Below are 20,503 nucleotides of genomic sequence, written 5' to 3' on the forward strand. Positions count from 1 at the left end.
CCATGTTGACCTTTTTGACTGTCGACCTTCCCATTGTTGACCTATTGCGTGTGTTGACCTTTTGACCCTGTAAACCTTAGCCATGTCGACGTTTTCAAAGTCTTGTTGACCTTCAATGGTCAATCCAATGCATGTCAACCTTACTTATGTCGACGACATGACCCATATCCATTTTTATCCATTATATTTTTGCCTATAATCTATGAGGGGGATGTGTGCCTATACTCTATGGGGGGATGTGTGCCTATACTATATGGGGGGATGTGTTCCTATACTCTATGGGGGGATGTGTTCCTATACTCTATGAGGGGGATGTGTGCCTATACTCTATGGGGGGATGTGTGCCTATACTCTATGGGGGGATGTGTGTCTATACTCTATGAGGGGGATGTGTGTCTATACTCTATGAGGGGGATGTGTGTCTATACTCTATGGGGGGATGTGTGTCTATACTCTATGAGGGGGATGTGTGTCTATACTCTATGGGGGGATGTGTGTCTATACTATATGGGGGATGTATGCCTATACTCTATGAGGGGGATGTGTGCCTATACTATATGAGGGGGATGTGTGTCTATACTCTATGGGGGGATGTGTGCCTATACTCTATGGGGGGATGTGTGTCTATACTCTATGAGGGGGATGTGTGTCTATACTCTATGAGGGGGATGTGTGCCTATACTCTATGGGGGGATGTGTGTCTATACTATATGGGGGATGTATGCCTATACTCTATGAGGGGGATGTGTGCCTATACTCTATGAGGGGGATGTGTGCCTATACTCTATGAGGGGGATGTGTGCCTATACTCTATGAGGGGGATGTGTGCCTATACTCTATGGGGGGATGTGTGTCTATACTTTATGAGGGGGATGTGTGCCTATACTCTATGAGGGGGATATGTGTCTATACTCTATGAGGGGGATATGTGCCTATACTCTATGAGGGGGATGTGTGCCTATACTATATGAGGGGGATGTGTGCCTATACTATATGAGGGGGATGTGTGTCTATACTCTATGGGGGGATGTGTGCCTATACTCTATGGGGGGATGTGTGTCTATACTTTATGAGGGGGATGTGTGCCTATACTCTATGCGGGGATGTGTGCCTATACTCTATGGGGGGATGTGTGCCTATACTCTATGAGGGGGATGTGTGTCTATACTCAATGAGGGGTGTGTGTGTCTATACTCTATGGGGGGGGTGTGTGTCTATACTCTATGAGGGATGTGTGTCTATACTCTATGAGGGGGATGTGTGCCTATACTCTATGAGGGGGATGTGTGCCTATACTCTATGAGGGGGATATGTGTCTATACTCTATGAGGGGGATATGTGTCTATACTCTATGAGGGGGGTGTGTGCCTATACTCTATGAGGGGGATGTGTGCCTATACTCTATGAGGGGGATGTGTGCCTATACTCTATGGGGGGATGTGTGTCTATACTCTATGAGGGGGATGTGTGTCTATACTTTATGAGGGGGATGTGTGCCTATACTCTATGAGGGGGATATGTGTCTATACTCTATGAGGGGGATATGTGTCTATACTCTATGAGGGGGATGTGTGCCTATACTATATGAGGGGGATGTGTGCCTATACTATATGAGGGGGATGTGTGTCTATACTCTATGGGGGGATGTGTGCCTATACTCTATGGGGGGATGTGTGTCTATACTTTATGAGGGGGATGTGTGCCTATACTCTATGCGGGGATGTGTGCCTATACTCTATGGGGGGATGTGTGCCTATACTCTATGAGGGGGATGTGTGCCTATACTCTATGGAGAGATGTGTGCCTATACTCTATAGGGGGATGTGTGTCTATACTCAATGAGGGGGATGTGTGTCTATACTCTATGGGGGGGTGTGTGTCTATACTCTATGAGGGATGTGTGTCTATACTCTATGAGGGGGATGTGTGTCTATACTCTATGAGGGATGTGTGTCTATACTCTATGAGGGGGATGTGTGCCTATACTCTATGGGGGATGTGTGTCTATACTCTATGAGGGGGATATGTGTCTATACTCTATGAGGGGGATGTGTGCCTATACTATATGAGGGGGATGTGTGCCTATACTATATGAGGGGGATGTGTGTCTATACTCTATGGGGGGATGTGTGCCTATACTCTATGGGGGGATGTGTGTCTATACTTTATGAGGGGGATGTGTGCCTATACTCTATGCGGGGATGTGTGCCTATACTCTATGGGGGGATGTGTGCCTATACTCTATGAGGGGGATGTGTGCCTATACTCTATGGAGAGATGTGTGCCTATACTCTATAGGGGGATGTGTGTCTATACTCAATGAGGGGGATGTGTGTCTATACTCTATGGGGGTGTGTGTGTCTATACTCTATGAGGGATGTGTGTCTATACTCTATGAGGGGGATGTGTGTCTATACTCTATGAGGGATGTGTGTCTATACTCTATGAGGGGGATGTGTGCCTATACTCTATGGGGGATGTGTGTCTATACTCTATGAGGGGGATGTGTGCCTATACTCTATGAGAGGGATGTGTGCCTATACTCTATGGGGGATGTGTGCCTATACTCTATGAGGGGATGTGTGCCTATACTCTATAAGAGGGATGTGTGCCTATACTCTATGGGGGGATGTGTGTCTATACTCTATGAGGGGGATGTGTGCCTATACTCTATGAGGGGGATGTGTGCCTATACTCTATGAGGGGGATATGTGTCTATACTCTATGGGGGGATGTGTGTCTATACTCTATGAGGGGGATGTGTGCCTATACTATATGAGGGGGATGTGTGTCTATACTCTATGGGGGGGATGTGTGCCTATACTCTATGGGGGGATGTGTGCCTATACTCTATGGGGGGATGTGTGCCTATACTCTATGGAGAGATGTGTGCCTATACTCTATAGGGGGATGTGTGTCTATACTCAATGAGGGGGATGTGTGTCTATACTCTATAAGGGGATGTGTGTCTATACTCTATGGGGGATGTGTGTCTATACTCTATGAGGGGGATGTGTGCCTATACTCTATGGGGGGATGTGTGCCTATACTCTATGGGGGATGTGTGCCTATACTCTATGGGGGGATGTGTGCCTATACTCTATGAGGGGGATATGTGTCTATACTCTATGGGGGGATGTGTGCCTATACTCTATGGGGGGATGTGTGCCTATACTCTATGGGGGGATGTGTGCCTATACTCTATGAGGAGGATGTGTGCCTATACTCTATGAGGGGGGATGTGTGCCTATACTCTATGGGGGGATGTGTGTCTATACTCTATGAGGGGGATGTGTGCCTATACTTACATAGATACATAGTAGGTAAGGCTGAAAAAAGACTTGCGTCCATCTAGTTCAACCTGGTATAGATATCCATTGCTGATTTGGTAGGTTCTGATATTTTACAGACAAATTATATTTCTTATTTGTACCCATGGATGTTTTTCTCCAGTAAATGTTTGTCCAACTTTGCCTTGAACGCATTTAATGAGCCAGCCATTACCACCTCTCTGGGAAGAGAGTTCCAGAGTTTGACTGTTCTGACCGTAAAGAAATTCTTTCTACTAGCTGAATGAAATCTTTTTTCTTCTAATCTATACTCATGCCCTTGTGTCCTAGATTCCTTTCTAGTAGAAAAGAGGGTGTGTGACAGTTCCTTATATTGGCCCTTGATATACTTGTACATGTTGAGCATGTCCCCCCTTAAACGTCTCTTTTCTAATGTAAATAGTCCCAAATTGCTTAATCTCTCGCCGTAGCTTAAATTCTCCATTCCCCTAATAAGCTTTGTTGCTCGCCTTTGGACTTTTTCTAATTCTATGATGTCCTTTTTATAGTGTGGGGCCCAGAACTGCACTCCGTACTCGAGGTGAGGTCTCACCAATGCTTTATACAGTGGTAGTTTGCTGTCTATTTGGACTCCTAGATCCTTTTCAAGTATGGAATTATCCTCTCCGCTAAGGTTGTAACTTGCACACTGGTTGTGTCTCCCAAGGTGCATAACCTTACATTTATCTACATTGAATCTCATTTTTTTGCCCACTCATCTAGAATTGCAAGATCATTTTAAAGCATGGTGACATCTTCTGATGATTTGATGACTTTGCTAAGTTTTGTATCGTCCGCAAAGATGGATACATTGCTGAGTAACCCTATCCCAATATCCTTAATAAAAATGTTAAACAAAATGGGCCCCAAAACCGAACCCTGGGGCACTCCACTTAGTACCGGTATCATATCTAATACGGCACCATTCACAACCACTCTTTGTTCTCTATTACATAGCCAATTCCCTACCCATCTGCAGATATTTTCACCCAATCCTAAACTCTCCATTTTATTAATCAATGTCTTGTGTGGGACAGTATAAAATGCTTTAGCGAAATCAGGAAAATCACATCTACACAGTGGTGTAGCTAGGTGCCACGGCGCCCGGAGCAAGGGCTTGTTTCGCGCCCCCCCCCCCCAATTTGTAGTAGGTGAGGCTCCTGCGCAGTGAAAAGCGGGCACGGCCAACATTATACCACACACACCGTAATGCCCATTGCACATTTTAGTGAACTTTGTAATTCCAATTAAACATACGCCCACACATGATGCCCATGACATACTATATAACACTCCGCAATGCCCATGACATACTATATAACACTCCGCAATGCCCATGACATACTATATAACACTCAAGCAATGCCCATGACATACTATATAACACTCCGCAATGCCCATGACATACTATATAACATTCCGCAATGCCCATGACATACTATATAACACTCAAGCAATGCCCATGACATACTATATAACACTCCGCAATGCCCATGACATACTATGTAACACTCCGCAATGCCCATGATATACTATATAACGCTCCTCAATGCCCATGACATACTATATAACACTCCGCAATGCCCATTACACATTTGACAAATAAGTGCCACTTACCTACATGTTCAATGCCAGGGGCTTCATGCTCGGTGCCAAGGGGCTTCATGCTCGATGCCAAGGGGGACTGAATTTGCTCGTTGCCAAGGGGGACAGAACTGTGCAGCAGCCCGCTACCGGCTGCTATTTTCAATGCACCGCCAGTAGTAGTGTGCAGCAGGGAAGGAGGGAGCAGTAGTGTGCAGGAGGGAGGGAGGGTGGGAGCAGTAGTATGCAGGAGGGAGGGAGCAGTAGTGTGTAGGAGGGTGGGAGCAGTAGTGTGCAGGAGGGAGGGAGCAGTAGTGTGCAGGAGGGAGCAAGGGTGGGAGCAGTAGTGTGCAGGAGGGAGGGAGGGTGGGAGCAGTAGTGTTCAGGAGGGAGGGAGGGTGGGAGCAGTAGTGTGCAGGAGGGAGGGAGGGTGGGTGCAGTAGTGTGCAGGAGGGAGCAGTAGTGTGTAGGAGGGTGGGAGCAGTAGTGTGTAGGAGGGAGGGAGGGTGGGAGCAGTAGTGTGTAGGAGGGAGTACACCTTACTCAGCCCCCCCAATGCCCGAGCCGTCAGGGGGCTGACAGATGCAGCATGCGTGCGCCCCCTCCCCTGTCGCCGGGCCTGCTTGCTCCCAGATCCCCGCCCGCTGTGTCCGGGAGAAGTGTTACTATGTAAAATTAATATGTCCCGCTGGACCGCGCTAGCCAATAGGCGCTCGTGGTTCAGCAGCCACCAGTTGAGTGGTTGCTGGACCGCAAGCGCCTATTGGCTAGCGCGGTCCAGCGGGAGATATGAATTTACATAGTAACACTTCTCCCGGACACAGCGGAGCGGGAGAGCGGGCGAAGGAGCGGGCGGGGAAGCGTGCAAGCTGGCGGTGCCGGCACAGCTCCGGCGCCTTGCTGTCTTCCGGCGCCTGGAGCGTGTGCTCCGGTGGCACCACCCTTGCTACGCCTCTGCATCTACAGCATTTCCATTATCAAGGTTTTTGCTAACCTCTTCATAGAACCCTAGTAGATTAGTTTGGCATGAATGATTTTTCACGAACCCATGTTGGTTAGTACTGAGTAGACGGTGATGATCTAAATATTCCTGGATACCATCCCTTAAAAATCCTTCAAATAGTTTACCCACAATTGATGTTAAACTAACGGGTCTGTAATTAGCGGGATCTTCCTTTTTTCCTTTTTTGAATATTGGCACTACCTCTGCTATTCTCCAATCTTTTGGTACTATACCTGACGATAGTGACTTGGTAAAGATATAATGTAGGGGGGTAGCTAGTTCATCCCTTAATTCCATCAATACCCTCGGATGAATCCCATCTGGCCCTGGTGATTTATTTGTTTTGAGTTTGCTTAGCCTCAGTATTATTTCCTTCGGCGTGAAATCCACAATGAGATCTGGCTTATTTGTCCCGTTTGTGGTAAATGTTCGTTCCACAGTCTGCTCTCCCTTAGTAAATACTGATGAGAAGAACTCATTTAACAGTTTTGCTTTTCCCTTGTCCTCAGTAACACTTTTTCCACTAGTATCAGTTAGTGGGCCTATGTTTTCCTTAATTAAACGTTTACTACTCTACTACTCTATGGGAGGTATGTGTGATGCCTATACGCTATTGTATTTTTTTAAATGTTTCTTCTTAACCCCGTGAGTGCCAACGTTACTGTGAGAGATTCTCAAAATATCACAGCGACTGTTCTGTTTTTGGGTGATTTATTTAACTAAACTTTAATTCATTGACTTGGCTGTATTTGTATTTATTTATACTAAAACAACGGTCGCTGGGAGCGAGGCTGACATTTTTAGCGGATATTTTGAGGATCACTCACAGCAACGATGGCACTCAAAGGGTTAACCGCAATTTTTTTAATGATTTTTCAATACTGAATCCCGGGATTTAAAAAAAATGGAATCCCTAATACTGATATTTAGCCCTGTTCCTATTCCGTTTCGTGCTATAGGATAGGATGAAAAAGAGTACGTTATTATGATAATAAAAATCAGTTTGTACAATGAATAAAGGGCAAAGGTTTTGGTTATGCGTAGAGAAACTACGCGCACTTCTACCCTTTGCCCCATCCACATTTGCTGTTTTGTTCCTGCTGAATTATTTATGATGCCTTTTTGGAAGATTCTATAAGTAATAGTAATAAGCTATAATGGCTAGAACTTTAATGGTGGGTGGCTTGCTGAAGATCATTTGCTTTGGAGATTATACATTATCAATGAACACATTGTAAGACTGTGCGTCGTGCTTGTCTAAGAGGATTGGAACATTCTGTTCATGTCTCCTCCCTGGAAAACACACAGTAATGAAGATGAAGGGGATTAGTAAAGGGGAACAGATATACGATGAGCCAGTATCTTGATGAAATAACCACTGATTGTGCTTGCTTATATTTCAGTGGCGTAGAACCAGAATGTGAAATGTCTGTAAGTGAAGCTTGCCAAACACTACTTTTGCCAAAGGCCTGCCAAACAAGTTCAGTTTGTTGGTTGCTGCCCACAGCAAATGGTCATGCTGCAGTGTTAAACAATCTGAATAACATGACACATCGGCAAATGAAAGGCTTCCTCTCGGAAATGTCATAGAGTCATTGACGGTTTTAGAAATGCTCAGTCATAGTGAAAGCACGTTTCTGATTTGTTTTCTTGTCATGTAGCCATGACTTTGACCTGGTCATTGGTCTTTGAATATTTTCCTATGTTTTAACGTTTCCTTTTACTGTCTTCTGACACCATACAGTAAAATGACCATATTTCTAATCTCGGTTCTAGGGGATGGTGACAATGCCCCCCCCCCCCCCCCTCATAATCTAACTTACATAATGGATAAATATACAGGATTGCTTTCTGTAGATGGAGTACAGCATATACAGATGGAGCCAGCCTAAACTTTGCAGGGACTTGCGATACTTTTGCCAGCCCCGCCAGCCGCCGGCGCGCGCACACGAGATGCTCTCACGCCCTGTGGTAACTGAGCTTCCCCCGGGTCCCCGCCGTCTCCCTCGGTCCCCCTCAACGCCCGACCCCCCCCTAACACCTGCCCGACTCCCTGAAGCGGAGATGGGCCGGATGCCGATGCCCCGCTGACGGTGGATTGGGACGCGCTTGCGCGTGAGACGCATGCGCGTCCCAGTTCAGTGTACCCCCTGTCCGCCCAGCGCTCGCCAGAGGGGAGGCTCTGCCGAGCCCCGGCCAAAGATGACAGGGGCTACATCTGTAGCATATAGGGGACAGAAATCCTGTCCGCTTGTGATACATAAAACATACTCTAGATACAGGATACCTGGATGGATTCTTTCTCAATAAGAAATCCTGGTAACACATGTATGTCACTGCCATCTTGCATGATAACACATTGCAATATACAGTACATTGACCACTGTGGACACAAAGCCCCTGAAGAGGATTCACATAAATGTTTTTGTACACTAGTGCCATGCAAGTGAGATATGTGGCCTGTTACTTGGTATCACCATACACCAGTGGCTCCCAAACTTGTTAAAATCACGGCACCCTAGAGCATCAGAATTTTTTTCACGGCACCCCTAGTCCAAAAGTTTCTTATTCTGTAAATTGATTTGTATGTCATACATGGGTTTATTTATGGGTGAGGGACAGGATTAGCTTCTGTTTGTCCGCATATTTTATTATTGGTAGCCCACAGCAATGTTTTTGCCTTTTACAATGACCATAAATAATTTCAATTGCCTCTAGACCATTAATCCAAGGCACCCCTGCAAGTGTCCCGAGGCACCCCAGGGAGCCTAGGCACACAGTTTGGGAACTACTGCCATACACTATTCCTCTATTACATAAATGAAATCAAGAGGTATGTTTGTCATTTCATATCGCTATATCTCACAACGATACATGGTAGATTACAGTGGAACTTTATCAATCCAAGGTAGATTACAGTGGAACTTTATCAATCCAAGTCTCCTCTTGGAGGTCTTGCTGCTAGGCAGAGGTCTCCTCATCGTTAGCCTAACACAGTGTGAGCATTGAGCTTTGACCTGAAGAGGATCTTGCAAAGCCTCCCCAGCTTCGAAGCTTCCCAGAAGATGGGTATAAGGAACATCATCTGAAGCAAGGACAAATACAGCTTTTTATAGGTTGAGCCACTGCACATTACACTGTAATAAGTGACATCTGAAGAACTGCAAGATAAATCTGTTGTTTGTCTGCAAACAGGAAAGGTATTATCGCTGCTTCATAGACTTCTTAATCAGAAATGTAAGCAAAGTGTCAGATTTCATTTATATTGCTAAATTATCTATAGAAAGAATATGCCCTCTGCGGTATGATATCATTATTACAGTGGAATTCTTTATGTAAAATACTTGCTCTGGCTCCCCCTCCATTAGAGCAGTGATGCTGGTGTGGCACAGTTAAGGCTACAATCCACTAGAGTGAGTTATCTCATGCAATACCCTGACAACTCACCCAGCAGGTCACTGGCGGCTGGACCACATATGATATATCATATGTGGTCCAGCTACCCGGGAGCTACTGGGGAGTTGCCATTAGTGGATTAAGACAGAAGAGAAGAGGGTCCATGGACAGGTACTGTGATGGGTCTCCTACTGACTGGCAATGGCCACAGAGCTGTAGTGTATGGCTATGTGTCAGAGTCTACTGCACATGCAGAAGTCTCCGTGAACATGGCAATCACAAGCACAAGCGAAATGGCTGATGCACCATTTTCCTGGTGATTTCAGTCTGCAATGCCGGTCACTGCAAGACTATGGGAGTATAATTATGTGGGAGTAGGCTGTTCAATGTGGGCCATCCTGCACCAAGGGGGCCTCATGCACCACACATCCTGCACCCACTGTAGATATGCCAATGGTTATTGCCTACCACATTGGGATCTTGGGTTGCATTTCACTAGGACTCTATCTGCATAGTTTGCATATTCAACCTATGTCTTTGTGGGTCTCCTACAAGTGCTCCAATGTGCTCGCACACTCCAAAAAACACAATGGAAGGTTAAGTGACCTCACTAAATGAATCCTAGTGTGCTTCTTGGTCTTTTTGTAGGAAAAATGGATTGCAATGTAGCACAGTATATGTGACTGCTACATGAAAACGAAATTAATACACCAATGTACAATAACTCAATTCTGACATTAACTTAATATTTCATAAAGATGCGTTTCTTAACGTTTAGGTTTTCTCAAATATTTTGATGAGAACAAGGTATAATTATGGTGGTACCATAGTTGTGACTAAGCACTTAGGGCCTTATTCTAGTTCACTCTTTCTGACAAAATCCTTCGTAGATGGACAAAACCATGTGCACTGCAGGGGGCAGATGTAACAGGTGCAGAGAGAATTAGATTTGGGTGAGTTATTTTATTTCTTTGCAGGGTAAATACTGGCTGCTTTTTTTTTTACACTGCAATCTAGATCTCACTTTGAAGTAAAACCCCACCCAAATCTAACTCTCTCTTCACAAGTAACATCTGCCCCACCTGCAGTGCACATGTTTTTTTCCATCTAAGAAGGAATTTGTCAGAAAGAGTGAACCAAAATAACCCCCTTAGTTTGAAACTATACCTAAGATGGCTACATCTACAGTCACACATAGGAATAAATGTTGTGATCAGTTTTTTCAGCTTCCTATGCTAACACTCCTATTTCTTCTACCAGATAATGTTCTGGGCATTGTCCTCGGGTGTGTGCTTGGGTTCCTTACACTCCTACTCCTACTCATATTGATTGGCATCCATGAAAGGAAGCACAGCAGGTATGTGATGGTTACTCTGCAACATGGAAACTACTTTGGGGGTCTACACAGTGATAATACATACAATGCTTTCAGCCAAGTGCTTTCCAGCCAGTAATGGTTTAGTTCAGGTTCCTCTACTTTACCCTCAAGACACCCAAACAGTTCAGATTTTAATAATATCCAAACCTGAGCACAGATTATTAAATCAAAATACAAATGACGTCATCTGTTGTCAATCATGGATAGCCTTAAATCTTGAACATTTAGTACACCTTGAGGACTTGAGTTAGGGAAACACTGGTTTAAGGGTATAGGTATCAAGGCCTGGTGAGAGATAAAGTGGGAAGTTGTCCAGCTTCTGCCATTTCAAAGAGCTTTTCCAAAGCTTGACGTGTCTCCCCAATGGTCTAAGAAAGGGCAGAGTAAATACTGCTGTCTCCAAAAGATGTTCTTCCATAGTTAAAAGGTACAGCAGAACACAAGGTGTTACATACAGTAGTTACACCCTGTAGCTACTTGCTTCTCCGTTTCTATGTATAAAGCCTAGAAGTCTGAGGCCATTGCTGGGCCGTAACAAGGGCTGTGTGAATGGTGTCATCATCTGGGGCACTTGCAGTTAGTTGCATTAGAGCACCCAGGGTGTCCGGCCAAAGGACACTCTAGATTTAGAACATACCTCAAAGCCATGCAAAATCTAAATTCTATGCAAGTGTGTGAATGCAAAAAAATTAGTTTAGTAGTCCAGCCGTAAGGTCATCCCCAAGATTTCCTGTGTGACACATTAAAGTAATTGCCACTAAAGCTAGATCATCCATATATTTCTACATTTCTTTTTTTTCCCTTTTGGTAAACATTTATGTATCCAAAAAACTCAGCTCAGTGTGATTTGAATAGGAATATAATAAGCCAAATCAGTAACCGTGCTTGAAGAGTTTAATGCATGTCCTGGGCACTGTAATCTCTCACAGTGCGCTATGTGCACAGAATTCCAACATCATTAAATCAAACCTGGTGATTAAGAACATGCTGCATCCTGGCAAAATATCAAAATATAAATGTGCTCCTTCCTGAGCCCTGGATGACACGGACATCGTTACACGATAATCTTATACTTATCCTGTCGTCTTCCTTGCTAGGTTCTCCTGCCAAGTTTAAGCTAAATGCTTAAATATGATAGGTGAGGACCATGCGACCTCTGTCTAAATGATGGGCTATTTTTAGACATTCAAAGAGTAGAATTACTTAATTTTGTAACAAATGTTCCCAGTAAATGCCGCCATTCATTGATAAAGTTAAAAGCTTTGGCCTGTTAATATCTTATACCTATGAATAAATGGGCACATGCAGAATGGTCCCCCAGCGTATAGGGAAGGAATCTAAATCATGTATAAAATGACTGCTGTTCGTACGTAGAAATTTAAAAGGAGGTAATTGATATTCTGTTGCTGTGTTGAACACTTGTATTCCCAACTCCTGCGGTTTACACAATGTGACCTCCAGCTACCAAATAGATAGTAACAGAATAATTAGAAGCACTTGCTACTAATTATAGGGTGGTATACAGTAAAGAGACTTTAAAAAGACACAATAAACTACCAGGTGCAATCCTTATCTTGTAAATATATACTTAATTAGGATTTAGAACAAGTAATGTGGTATAACCTGATTAATCCTGCTGGATAAGAGAATGACAGCTGTTTCCTGCCTCTATCACCTATGTAGTCTTCCTTTATATGGTATGTTTTTGGTAAAGCTAAATATATAAAAAAAAACAGTTATACCCCTTTATGACATAATATTAAATTACTGCGCAAAGCAGTTCTACCCGGTTGTGTAGTGTGAAAGGGTCTACCCGGGTCTTAAATCCCGGGTCCTCGACCCAGGGTCGTCAACCTGGGAATTGTGACCTGGGCAGATCCTTTCACACTACACAAATAAACAGAGTTTAATGCAAATTACCAAATTGACAGTTTTTATCCCGGTAATTTGCTGCTGTGTGTGAAAGGGGGTCAGACTGCACCCGGCAAAATGACCCGGCACTCAAAATGCCGGGTAATTTTCCAGGTCACATGTCTCTTGCAGGGTAAATATATCGGGTACATTTACAAGTTGGGATTTTTTATTATTTTACAACTGATTTTGCAAACCAACCATTTACAAAAGACATAGGGGGACATTTACCAAAATGGATTCGTAGAAAAAAGGTGTATTCGTAGGCAGAAATACACCTTTTTTTTACGAATTTGTATTTTCGGGATTTACAATCCCAAAAATACAACAATTCGTAGTCCTAAAGATGGAACATTCGTATTTGTATTTACAAATACGAATGTCTACACCATCGATAGGATACGACAGAAATCACCATTCAAAAGAATGGTGGTTTCTGATTTACTAAGCAGCCGTATGGATAATACGGCTGCTTAGTGGTGTAAAACACCCACGCAAATACGACAGGAAAATAGAACACCATTTTCCTGTCGTATTTGCTTTAAGCCTGCACGGATCAGTCAGATCCGTGCAGGCTTCAGTGTAAAAAAATAGAAAAAAAATTAAATATAAAAAAAAATGGCGTGGGGTCCCCCCCACAGCCGCAACCAGCACCAGGCTGACGGAGCCTGGAGCCGGTAATTAAAAATCAGGGAACCCGACAAATAGGGGTTCCCCGATTTTTAACAACCAGCCCCAGGCTCCTGCTCTGGGGCTGGTTCCCAAAATACGGGGGACAAAATGAGTAGGGGTCCCCCGTATTTTAAGAACCAGCCCCAGGCAAAGCCAGCCAGCAGGGTAATGCCACAGCCGGGGGGAGACTTTTTATGCAAGTCCCCCCGGCCAAAGCATTAACCCTACCGACCAGTCAGCCTGGCCAGGGGCCCTGGGGGAGTGGGGACCCCCCCCAATAATGCTGTCCTCGATGCCCCTGGGCGGTGGGCATCGAGCTGATTATCGTGTAAAAAAAAAGATGAACCTATTGTTTTTTACTGTGGCACTACAAGTGCCAGCAAGCCTCCCCAGCAAGCTGGGACTTGGAGAACCACAAGTCCCAGCCTGCTGGGCATTAAAGGGCCCGCTGGCACTTTTAGTTCCACAGTTAAAAAAATAGTACACAAAACACACTGACACACTTTTAAAATAAAATTTTATTACATACAAAGCCCACACATACTGATACTTACCTATCTTCTTTCCGTAGGTCGCCCTGGTCCTGTGTCGTCGTCTTCTGGTCCTGTGTCGTCTTCTTCCTCCATGTCGACCGTCGCTGTCACCGTCCGGATCCGACGAAATCCATTTGGGAAGCTGTGGAAGGAAACCATACTCACCTGTCCCAGCGCGACGTAGTCCAGGTAAGTGTCTTGGCAAAAAAACAAACCGACACCCCGAAACCAGACCGGACAGGGAGACGCACGGTGTTTGTTTACATCGTGCGGCTCCGCCTCCCGAATGCCGCTATTGGCCGCCTTGCGGCCTAGCGGCCAATCAGGAGCCGCTAGGCCGCAAGGCGGCCAATAGCGGCATTCGGGAGGCGGAGCCGCACGATGTAAACAAACACCGTGCGTCTCCGTGTCCGCTTGGTTTCGGGCTGTCGGTTTGTTTTTTTGCCAAGACACTTACCTGGACTACGTCGCGCTGGGACAGGTGAGTATGGTTTCCTTCCACAGCTTCCCAAATGGATTTCGTCGGATCCGGACGGCGACAGCGACGGTCGACATGGAGGAAGAAGACGACACAGGACCAGAAGACGACGACACAGGACCAGGGCGACCTACGGAAAGAAGATAGGTAAGTATTAGTATGTGTGGGCTTTGTATGTAATAAAATTTTATTTTGAAAGTGTGTCAGTGTGTTTTGTGCACTATTTTTTTAACTGTGGAACTAAAAGTGCCAGCGGGCCCTTTAATGCCCAGCAGGCTGGGACTTGTGGTTCTCCAAGTCCCAGCTTGCTGGGGAGGCTTGCTGGCACTTGTAGTGCCACAGTAAAAAACAATAGGTTCATCTTTTTTTTTACACGATAATCAGCTCGATGCCCACCGCCCAGGGGCATCGAGGACAGCACCAGGCTTCAGCCTGGTCAGGTAAGTCCTGGAGGGGGGGACCCCTTTATTGGGGGGGTCCCCACTCCCCCAGGGCCCCTGGCCAGGCTGACTGGTCGGTAGGGTTAATGCTTTGGCCGGGGGGACTTGCATAAAAAGTCTCCCCCCGGCTGTGGCATTACCCTGCTGGCTGGTTGTGCCTGGGGCTGGTTCTTAAAATACGGGGGACCCCTACTCATTTTGTCCCCTGTATTTTGGGAACCAGCCCCAGAGCAGGAGCCTGGGGCTGGTTGTTAAAAATCGGGGAACCCCTATTTGTCGGGTTCCCTGATTTTTAATTACCGGCCCCGGCTCCTTCAGCCTGGTGCTGGTTACAGCTGTGGGGGGGACCCCACGCCGTTTTTTTTTTATTATTTATTTATTTTTTCTATTTTTTTTACACCTTGCAGCCTGCACGGATCTGACTGATCCGTGCAGACTGCTAGAAATAATTCGTATTAGCAGCCGTATATACGGCCGCTAATACGAATCATTACACCATCGGAGGGTTACAAAGCAGTCGTATCTGACTGCTTTGTAACTGATCCTCCGGAACACGACTTTGCATACGACTTAAACAGTCGTATGCAGTCGTAGGGAAAATACCAATACGAAAAACTAGGTTTTTCATATTGGTAAATTTCCCCCATAACCAACAACAAAGCCTCTGAAACTCCGTCTTTAGAACATTTTAGAACATTGAACCAACTATTGGCGTTTTTTTATTTGTTTTTTTTTAACATAGTCAAGAATAGGAGCCGCAGATTTACTAATGGTTGGTTTTAAAATCAAGCAAAAAGCTGCCCGAAAACTATACATCTGCTTGCAGAAGGTTACTTTGGGTGAAGCCCTGCACAGATCATAGACCTATTTTATTTATGTTACAATTCAAATAAATGTTTAAAATAAAAACATAAATGCATCTGGTCCCCTCAAATTATTAACCAGCCCTGGATCACTTAGCATGGACTTGTTTTAAAAAATAAAGGGGGAAAAACCGCATTGAGTTTCCGCTGCTTTACAAAGTCCAGCACCAGGATGAATCAGTCATGGACTTCCTCAATACCAGGGAGACACACAGCATGGGGACCTGCTGCCATACCATTAACTAGCCTCAAAATTATCAACCCAAGGCTAGAATCCCTTGGAAAGTTGGGAGTCCCCAAAAAGATGGTCACCCCTCCCGAGGTCTATAGTTACAGTAGTTTGGTTTTGTCATTAGGTTTAACTGTAAATGTTAAAACCAATTATGAAGTTGACAGCTGTTCAGTTGGTGGATAATAAATACTATTTTTGTAGACAAAAATAAGTTGTCAGTTTTAGTCAATTTTGAAATAGAACCTAAACAGACAGTAAATGTATCGCCATGACTTGGTGATTCTTCATGTCATCCTTGATACATGATTTCTAGATTTCTAGATTAAACAGCCCATTATGTAACCAATGAGCCAGTGTTGCAGCTTTCTGTGATTTTGTCATGCTCTTTTTACACATTATAATCAAATAAAATTATTGTAGCTTTGCAGATATATACCGGTAAGTATGTCAATAATAATTACTAATATGCAATATTTCTATATCCGCAGGAAGAAGGAGATTAGTGTTCCTCCGGTGACTTACCAAACTCATGAACTATAGGAGGAGCCTGTAAAGAAATCTTCTCAGGATATGATGGGAGAGACAATGCCTCGGGCCATATTTCATAGAAATGTTGAACCCTGGAAACTACTTCTGAGTGTTAATTCCTACTACTGAATGTCTTTGTTTCTTTTTCTCTCTCATACACTCCATTATGTATGGTGGATCTTTCTCCTTTGGGATGGAATGCTCATACTCCTTAACTCCTTGTTTGAACCCCCAAAACTTGTATTTTTCTCCTCTCTTGCCCTCCTCGTTATGTGACTGTTATTCTCTTATATTTACTAAAGTCTGGGTTTATTCAAATGGAGATGTTGCCATTGGCAACCAGTCAGATTCTACATAGCATTTACCTTGCACCTTCTAGAAGACAATAGCCAGAATCTGCTTGGTTGTTATGGCCAACATCTCAACGTCTAAAAACCCGCACTTTAGTAAACAAACCCCTTAGGGCCAGATGTACTAAGCTTGAAAAGTGCTAAAATGGAGAGTGATAAACCACCAGCCAATGAGGCTGTGTTTGAAAAATGACAGGTAGGAACTGATTGGTTGGTGGTTTATCACTCTCCATTTTATCACTTTCCATGGCTTAGTACATCTCACGATCACTCTTAAAAATGCCTTAAGGTTAGTACATATCAACCCTACCAAACCCTATTCAAAACATATGTGTGATTAAATCTTGCCAGATAAATATGTCTTACCAGCTCGCACCCGACATGTACAGTAGATATAAGAATTATATACAGAAGGATCAGTTTCATTGCCCATTGTAGATGAGCCATACCCATCTCTCCATTCCACAAACCATTTGTCTGCACAGTGTGCAATAAAAAAATTGTGTCTGGAGTGATACTAGATAGCTGCTGTGTCTGGATATTTCACATTTTGTAGATACATCTGACTATCCCACAGAAAGGTGGTGCTAGTATTGCATAGAAAAATAATTTATTTTTATAGGAGAATTTTGAATAGTATAAAATGAAAGCTGAAGACAAGCCTTTGCCTTCTGTGGTTGGTTGTGTATCAGATTGCACTCATATACCATATATACTCGAGTATAAGCCTACTTTTTCAGAACATTTTTTATGCTGAAAAAGACCCCCTCGGCTTATACTCGAGTGAGGGTCCCACTTGAGTCAATACGTTTTCCCAGTTTTTTGTTGTAAAATGAGGTGCCTCGGCTTATATTCGGGTCGACTTTTACTCGAGTATATACGGTATTTACTCAGAGCTCTGGCGTACACTTACCTGAACACTCAACAATTGCATTCTAACTGACTACAATTGAATTACATGAAAACGTTTTCAATGAATGATTTGTGCAAGCACAGAACATTCTAAATACAGTAAACTTGACATACAAGTTTAGTATGCACTAAAGATGATTGCACAATTCTGGTTATCCAGTTTACCCACACATGTTGATAAAAGTGATTACAGGTACTGACCAATCAGAATGATCAAATTGAATGATCATATTTCTGGAAAAAAAAAATTCTAATAAATTGTTTTATTATTTTTGTGTGCAAAATACATAGTGATAATTGTAAGATGTTATCCAATGTCATCTCATTGTTAGAGATAAATGTATGTGTTGGTTCTTTAGTAATGTGTGTATGTGATCAGTGGCCTGTACCTACAGTAACCAGGATGTGTTTTGTGGAGCTGGAAGTAATCTGTGTCAGATGCATAGCAATCCTTTATGGACTTCATTTATGGAAATAACAATCATATTTGGTTTTTAAAGTGATAAGCAAAGGATGTATGAATGCATCACTCCAAATATGACCCTAAATTTTCATTTTTCATAGTTATAACTATTGTCTTTATTTGTGAGTTTTTGATTGATTCAAATGAAGTTACCGTTTATTCTCTGTAGAGCAAAAAAAAATCATTAGAATTAATGCATTAGACATATGTTTTATATATATATATATATATATATATATATATATATCAATATATATATATATAGATATATATATATATAGATATATATATATATAGATATATATATATATATATATATATATATATATATATCTATATATATATATAGAGAGAGAGAGAGAGAGAGAGATGAACACAAGAAAATAATAGATTCATACAGTACTTGTTTTTGATCAACAGACATGCATAAGTCTGCAGTAATAGTGCCAGTACTTGTGTAGTTTCACGGCGCCAGCATGGTTATATGGTCCGGGTTATACGCTCGCCACAAACTATCTAAAATAAAGTAACTTAACTCCATGCCAACATGTATAGTTCATACCCCCACTATCCATGTTGGCATGGAGTTGATTTTAGATAGGGTGGCGAGCGTGGCGAGTCACCGAGCCCGCAGCGTGGGCGAGTGAAGCGAGCCCCGCAAGGGGACTCAGACGCACGGCGCCATGCAGGCGCCGTGAAACTACCCTGGTTATTTTTGGCCAAACTTTCTCAACAGTGTAACATACAGATAGAGCCAGGCTCATCTTGACTAAGTTTCTGCACCTAGGCGCAGAAAATGCTTCCTTCATCTATTGTTCTAAGCTGCACTACAATAGAGAGAACAACACAGTAAGGGGATTAACAGGGGGATTAGTGTGACTGGTCTTTCTCAGTTAAACCTATTAAAGGCCAAAAAGAAAGAGGCTACATCTGTACTGTAAGGTCCCCAAACTATTGTCTGTTGATTCAGAGTCTGACTGGCCAAGAATATCTTATTTCCAGCCTAGTTAGTTTGTGTAGCTGACACAATACATAGTCAATCTGGTCATGACAACATTTGAACCAGGGAGAGATCCACAAAGCCACAGATCAAGTCGGTCAGTACAAGTGAATTAAGCTTATTATTTAAATATGGGAGACTATGGTCTTATTACAGATGTTATCCTTTGACTGTTGCTAGTATTAGATACTTGAATACAGTGCCGGAACTTGTGGGTGGTTGGCCCAGGTGCAAAAATATAATTTAGGACCCCTCCTTCACCACAACCCAAGTTCACAATATGCCACATGGCAGTGGATAACAGTGAGAGATGCAGGGGGTGACATGGTGAGGAATGGGAAGGCAGAGTGTGACAGGGAAAATAGTCACAGGAAGAGGGTGACAGGGGCAGCAGTGGGCCCCTTAGTCCTCAGGGGCCACTGTGCACTGCACCTGCTGCACCAATGGTAGTTCCGTCTCTGCTTGAATGTTATAATGGTAATGTCATTTATATTGTTAGATGGAATGAAGGAAACAGAATAAAAAATATAAAATGTATTATTATTTTTACCTTCAAAAATTCAAAAATTACAAAACGGTTTACAATATGCACATATTCATTTTAAAGTAAAAACTCTGATAGAAAAAAGAAAGTTGAGCCCCATATTGCATACAATATGCATACAAAGAACTAAGTAACATGCTCCCCCCAAGTTACCCCAAGTCTTTGATAGTGACCATCTTTCACCTACTCCCATCCAGATGACAGAACCTGAGGCAAAACTACTGATGAAACTACTGAAGCAAACTCGAAACTATTATTTCCAGAGCTGCTATGCAACCTGTTCATCCGGGCTGCTATAAAATAACACGTGCAATACACACAACATATATATGTAACTATACAGCCCTACAACCAGTGAACATATACTAAATAATCCTGTTTACTATTCTAGGTCTGAGGAGAGAAAGATTCTTTAATATAATCATTTGAGAACAATAGGAAAGCCATCTTGCTTAGAGTAGGCAATAACTGAATGCAAGCTACTCTTATGCCTAGTACACACGGGGCGATGGGAGCAGTGTACTGAGTGATCTAATGTGCTGCACCAGCGATGTGCGCTGAGCGAATGGAGAGAACACTGGCGATGACTAGATTTACAGTATACTGCATGCAGTATAAATCTAGTCAGCGATGCGCGGGACAGTGCATCACCATCGCCGGGGGGCCATACACACGGAGCGATCCGTTCTTCATTTCTAAGCAATCTAGACAGGTCACTTAGAAATGGGTCTGTAATCGCCCCCGTGTGTATAGCCCATTACTCCAGCAGGTGCCAGTATACCAGGGCCGTCTTAACAGCAGTGTGGGCCCCTGGGCAAAGCAATGCACTGGGGCCCTTACCCATTTTCCCCTCCTAGGGGTGGGAGGTGCTATCAGCAGCAGCTTTG

At 43.5% G+C, this 20,503-nt stretch overlaps 1 protein-coding gene across 1 annotated transcript in view; it reads left to right on the forward strand.

Moving 5' to 3' along the window:
- The window catches only part of SUSD2 (sushi domain containing 2), a 179,265-nt gene extending 161,093 nt beyond the window's left edge, over window positions 1-18,172 (forward strand). Inside the window, exons 26-27 of the mRNA XM_083151485.1 lie at window positions 10,573-10,669; window positions 16,308-18,172. Of these exons, the coding sequence (XP_083007611.1) occupies window positions 10,573-10,669; window positions 16,308-16,359 (149 nt within the window). The 3' untranslated portion in view covers window positions 16,360-18,172. The remainder of the gene's footprint in view (window positions 1-10,572; window positions 10,670-16,307) is intronic.
- Window positions 18,173-20,503: the final 2,331 nt, after the last annotated feature.

Source organism: Crinia signifera, chromosome 1 (genome assembly GCF_055691185.1).
Source record: "Crinia signifera chromosome 1, ASM5569118v1, whole genome shotgun sequence".
In the NCBI taxonomy this organism is placed as follows: Eukaryota; Metazoa; Chordata; class Amphibia; order Anura; family Myobatrachidae; genus Crinia; species Crinia signifera.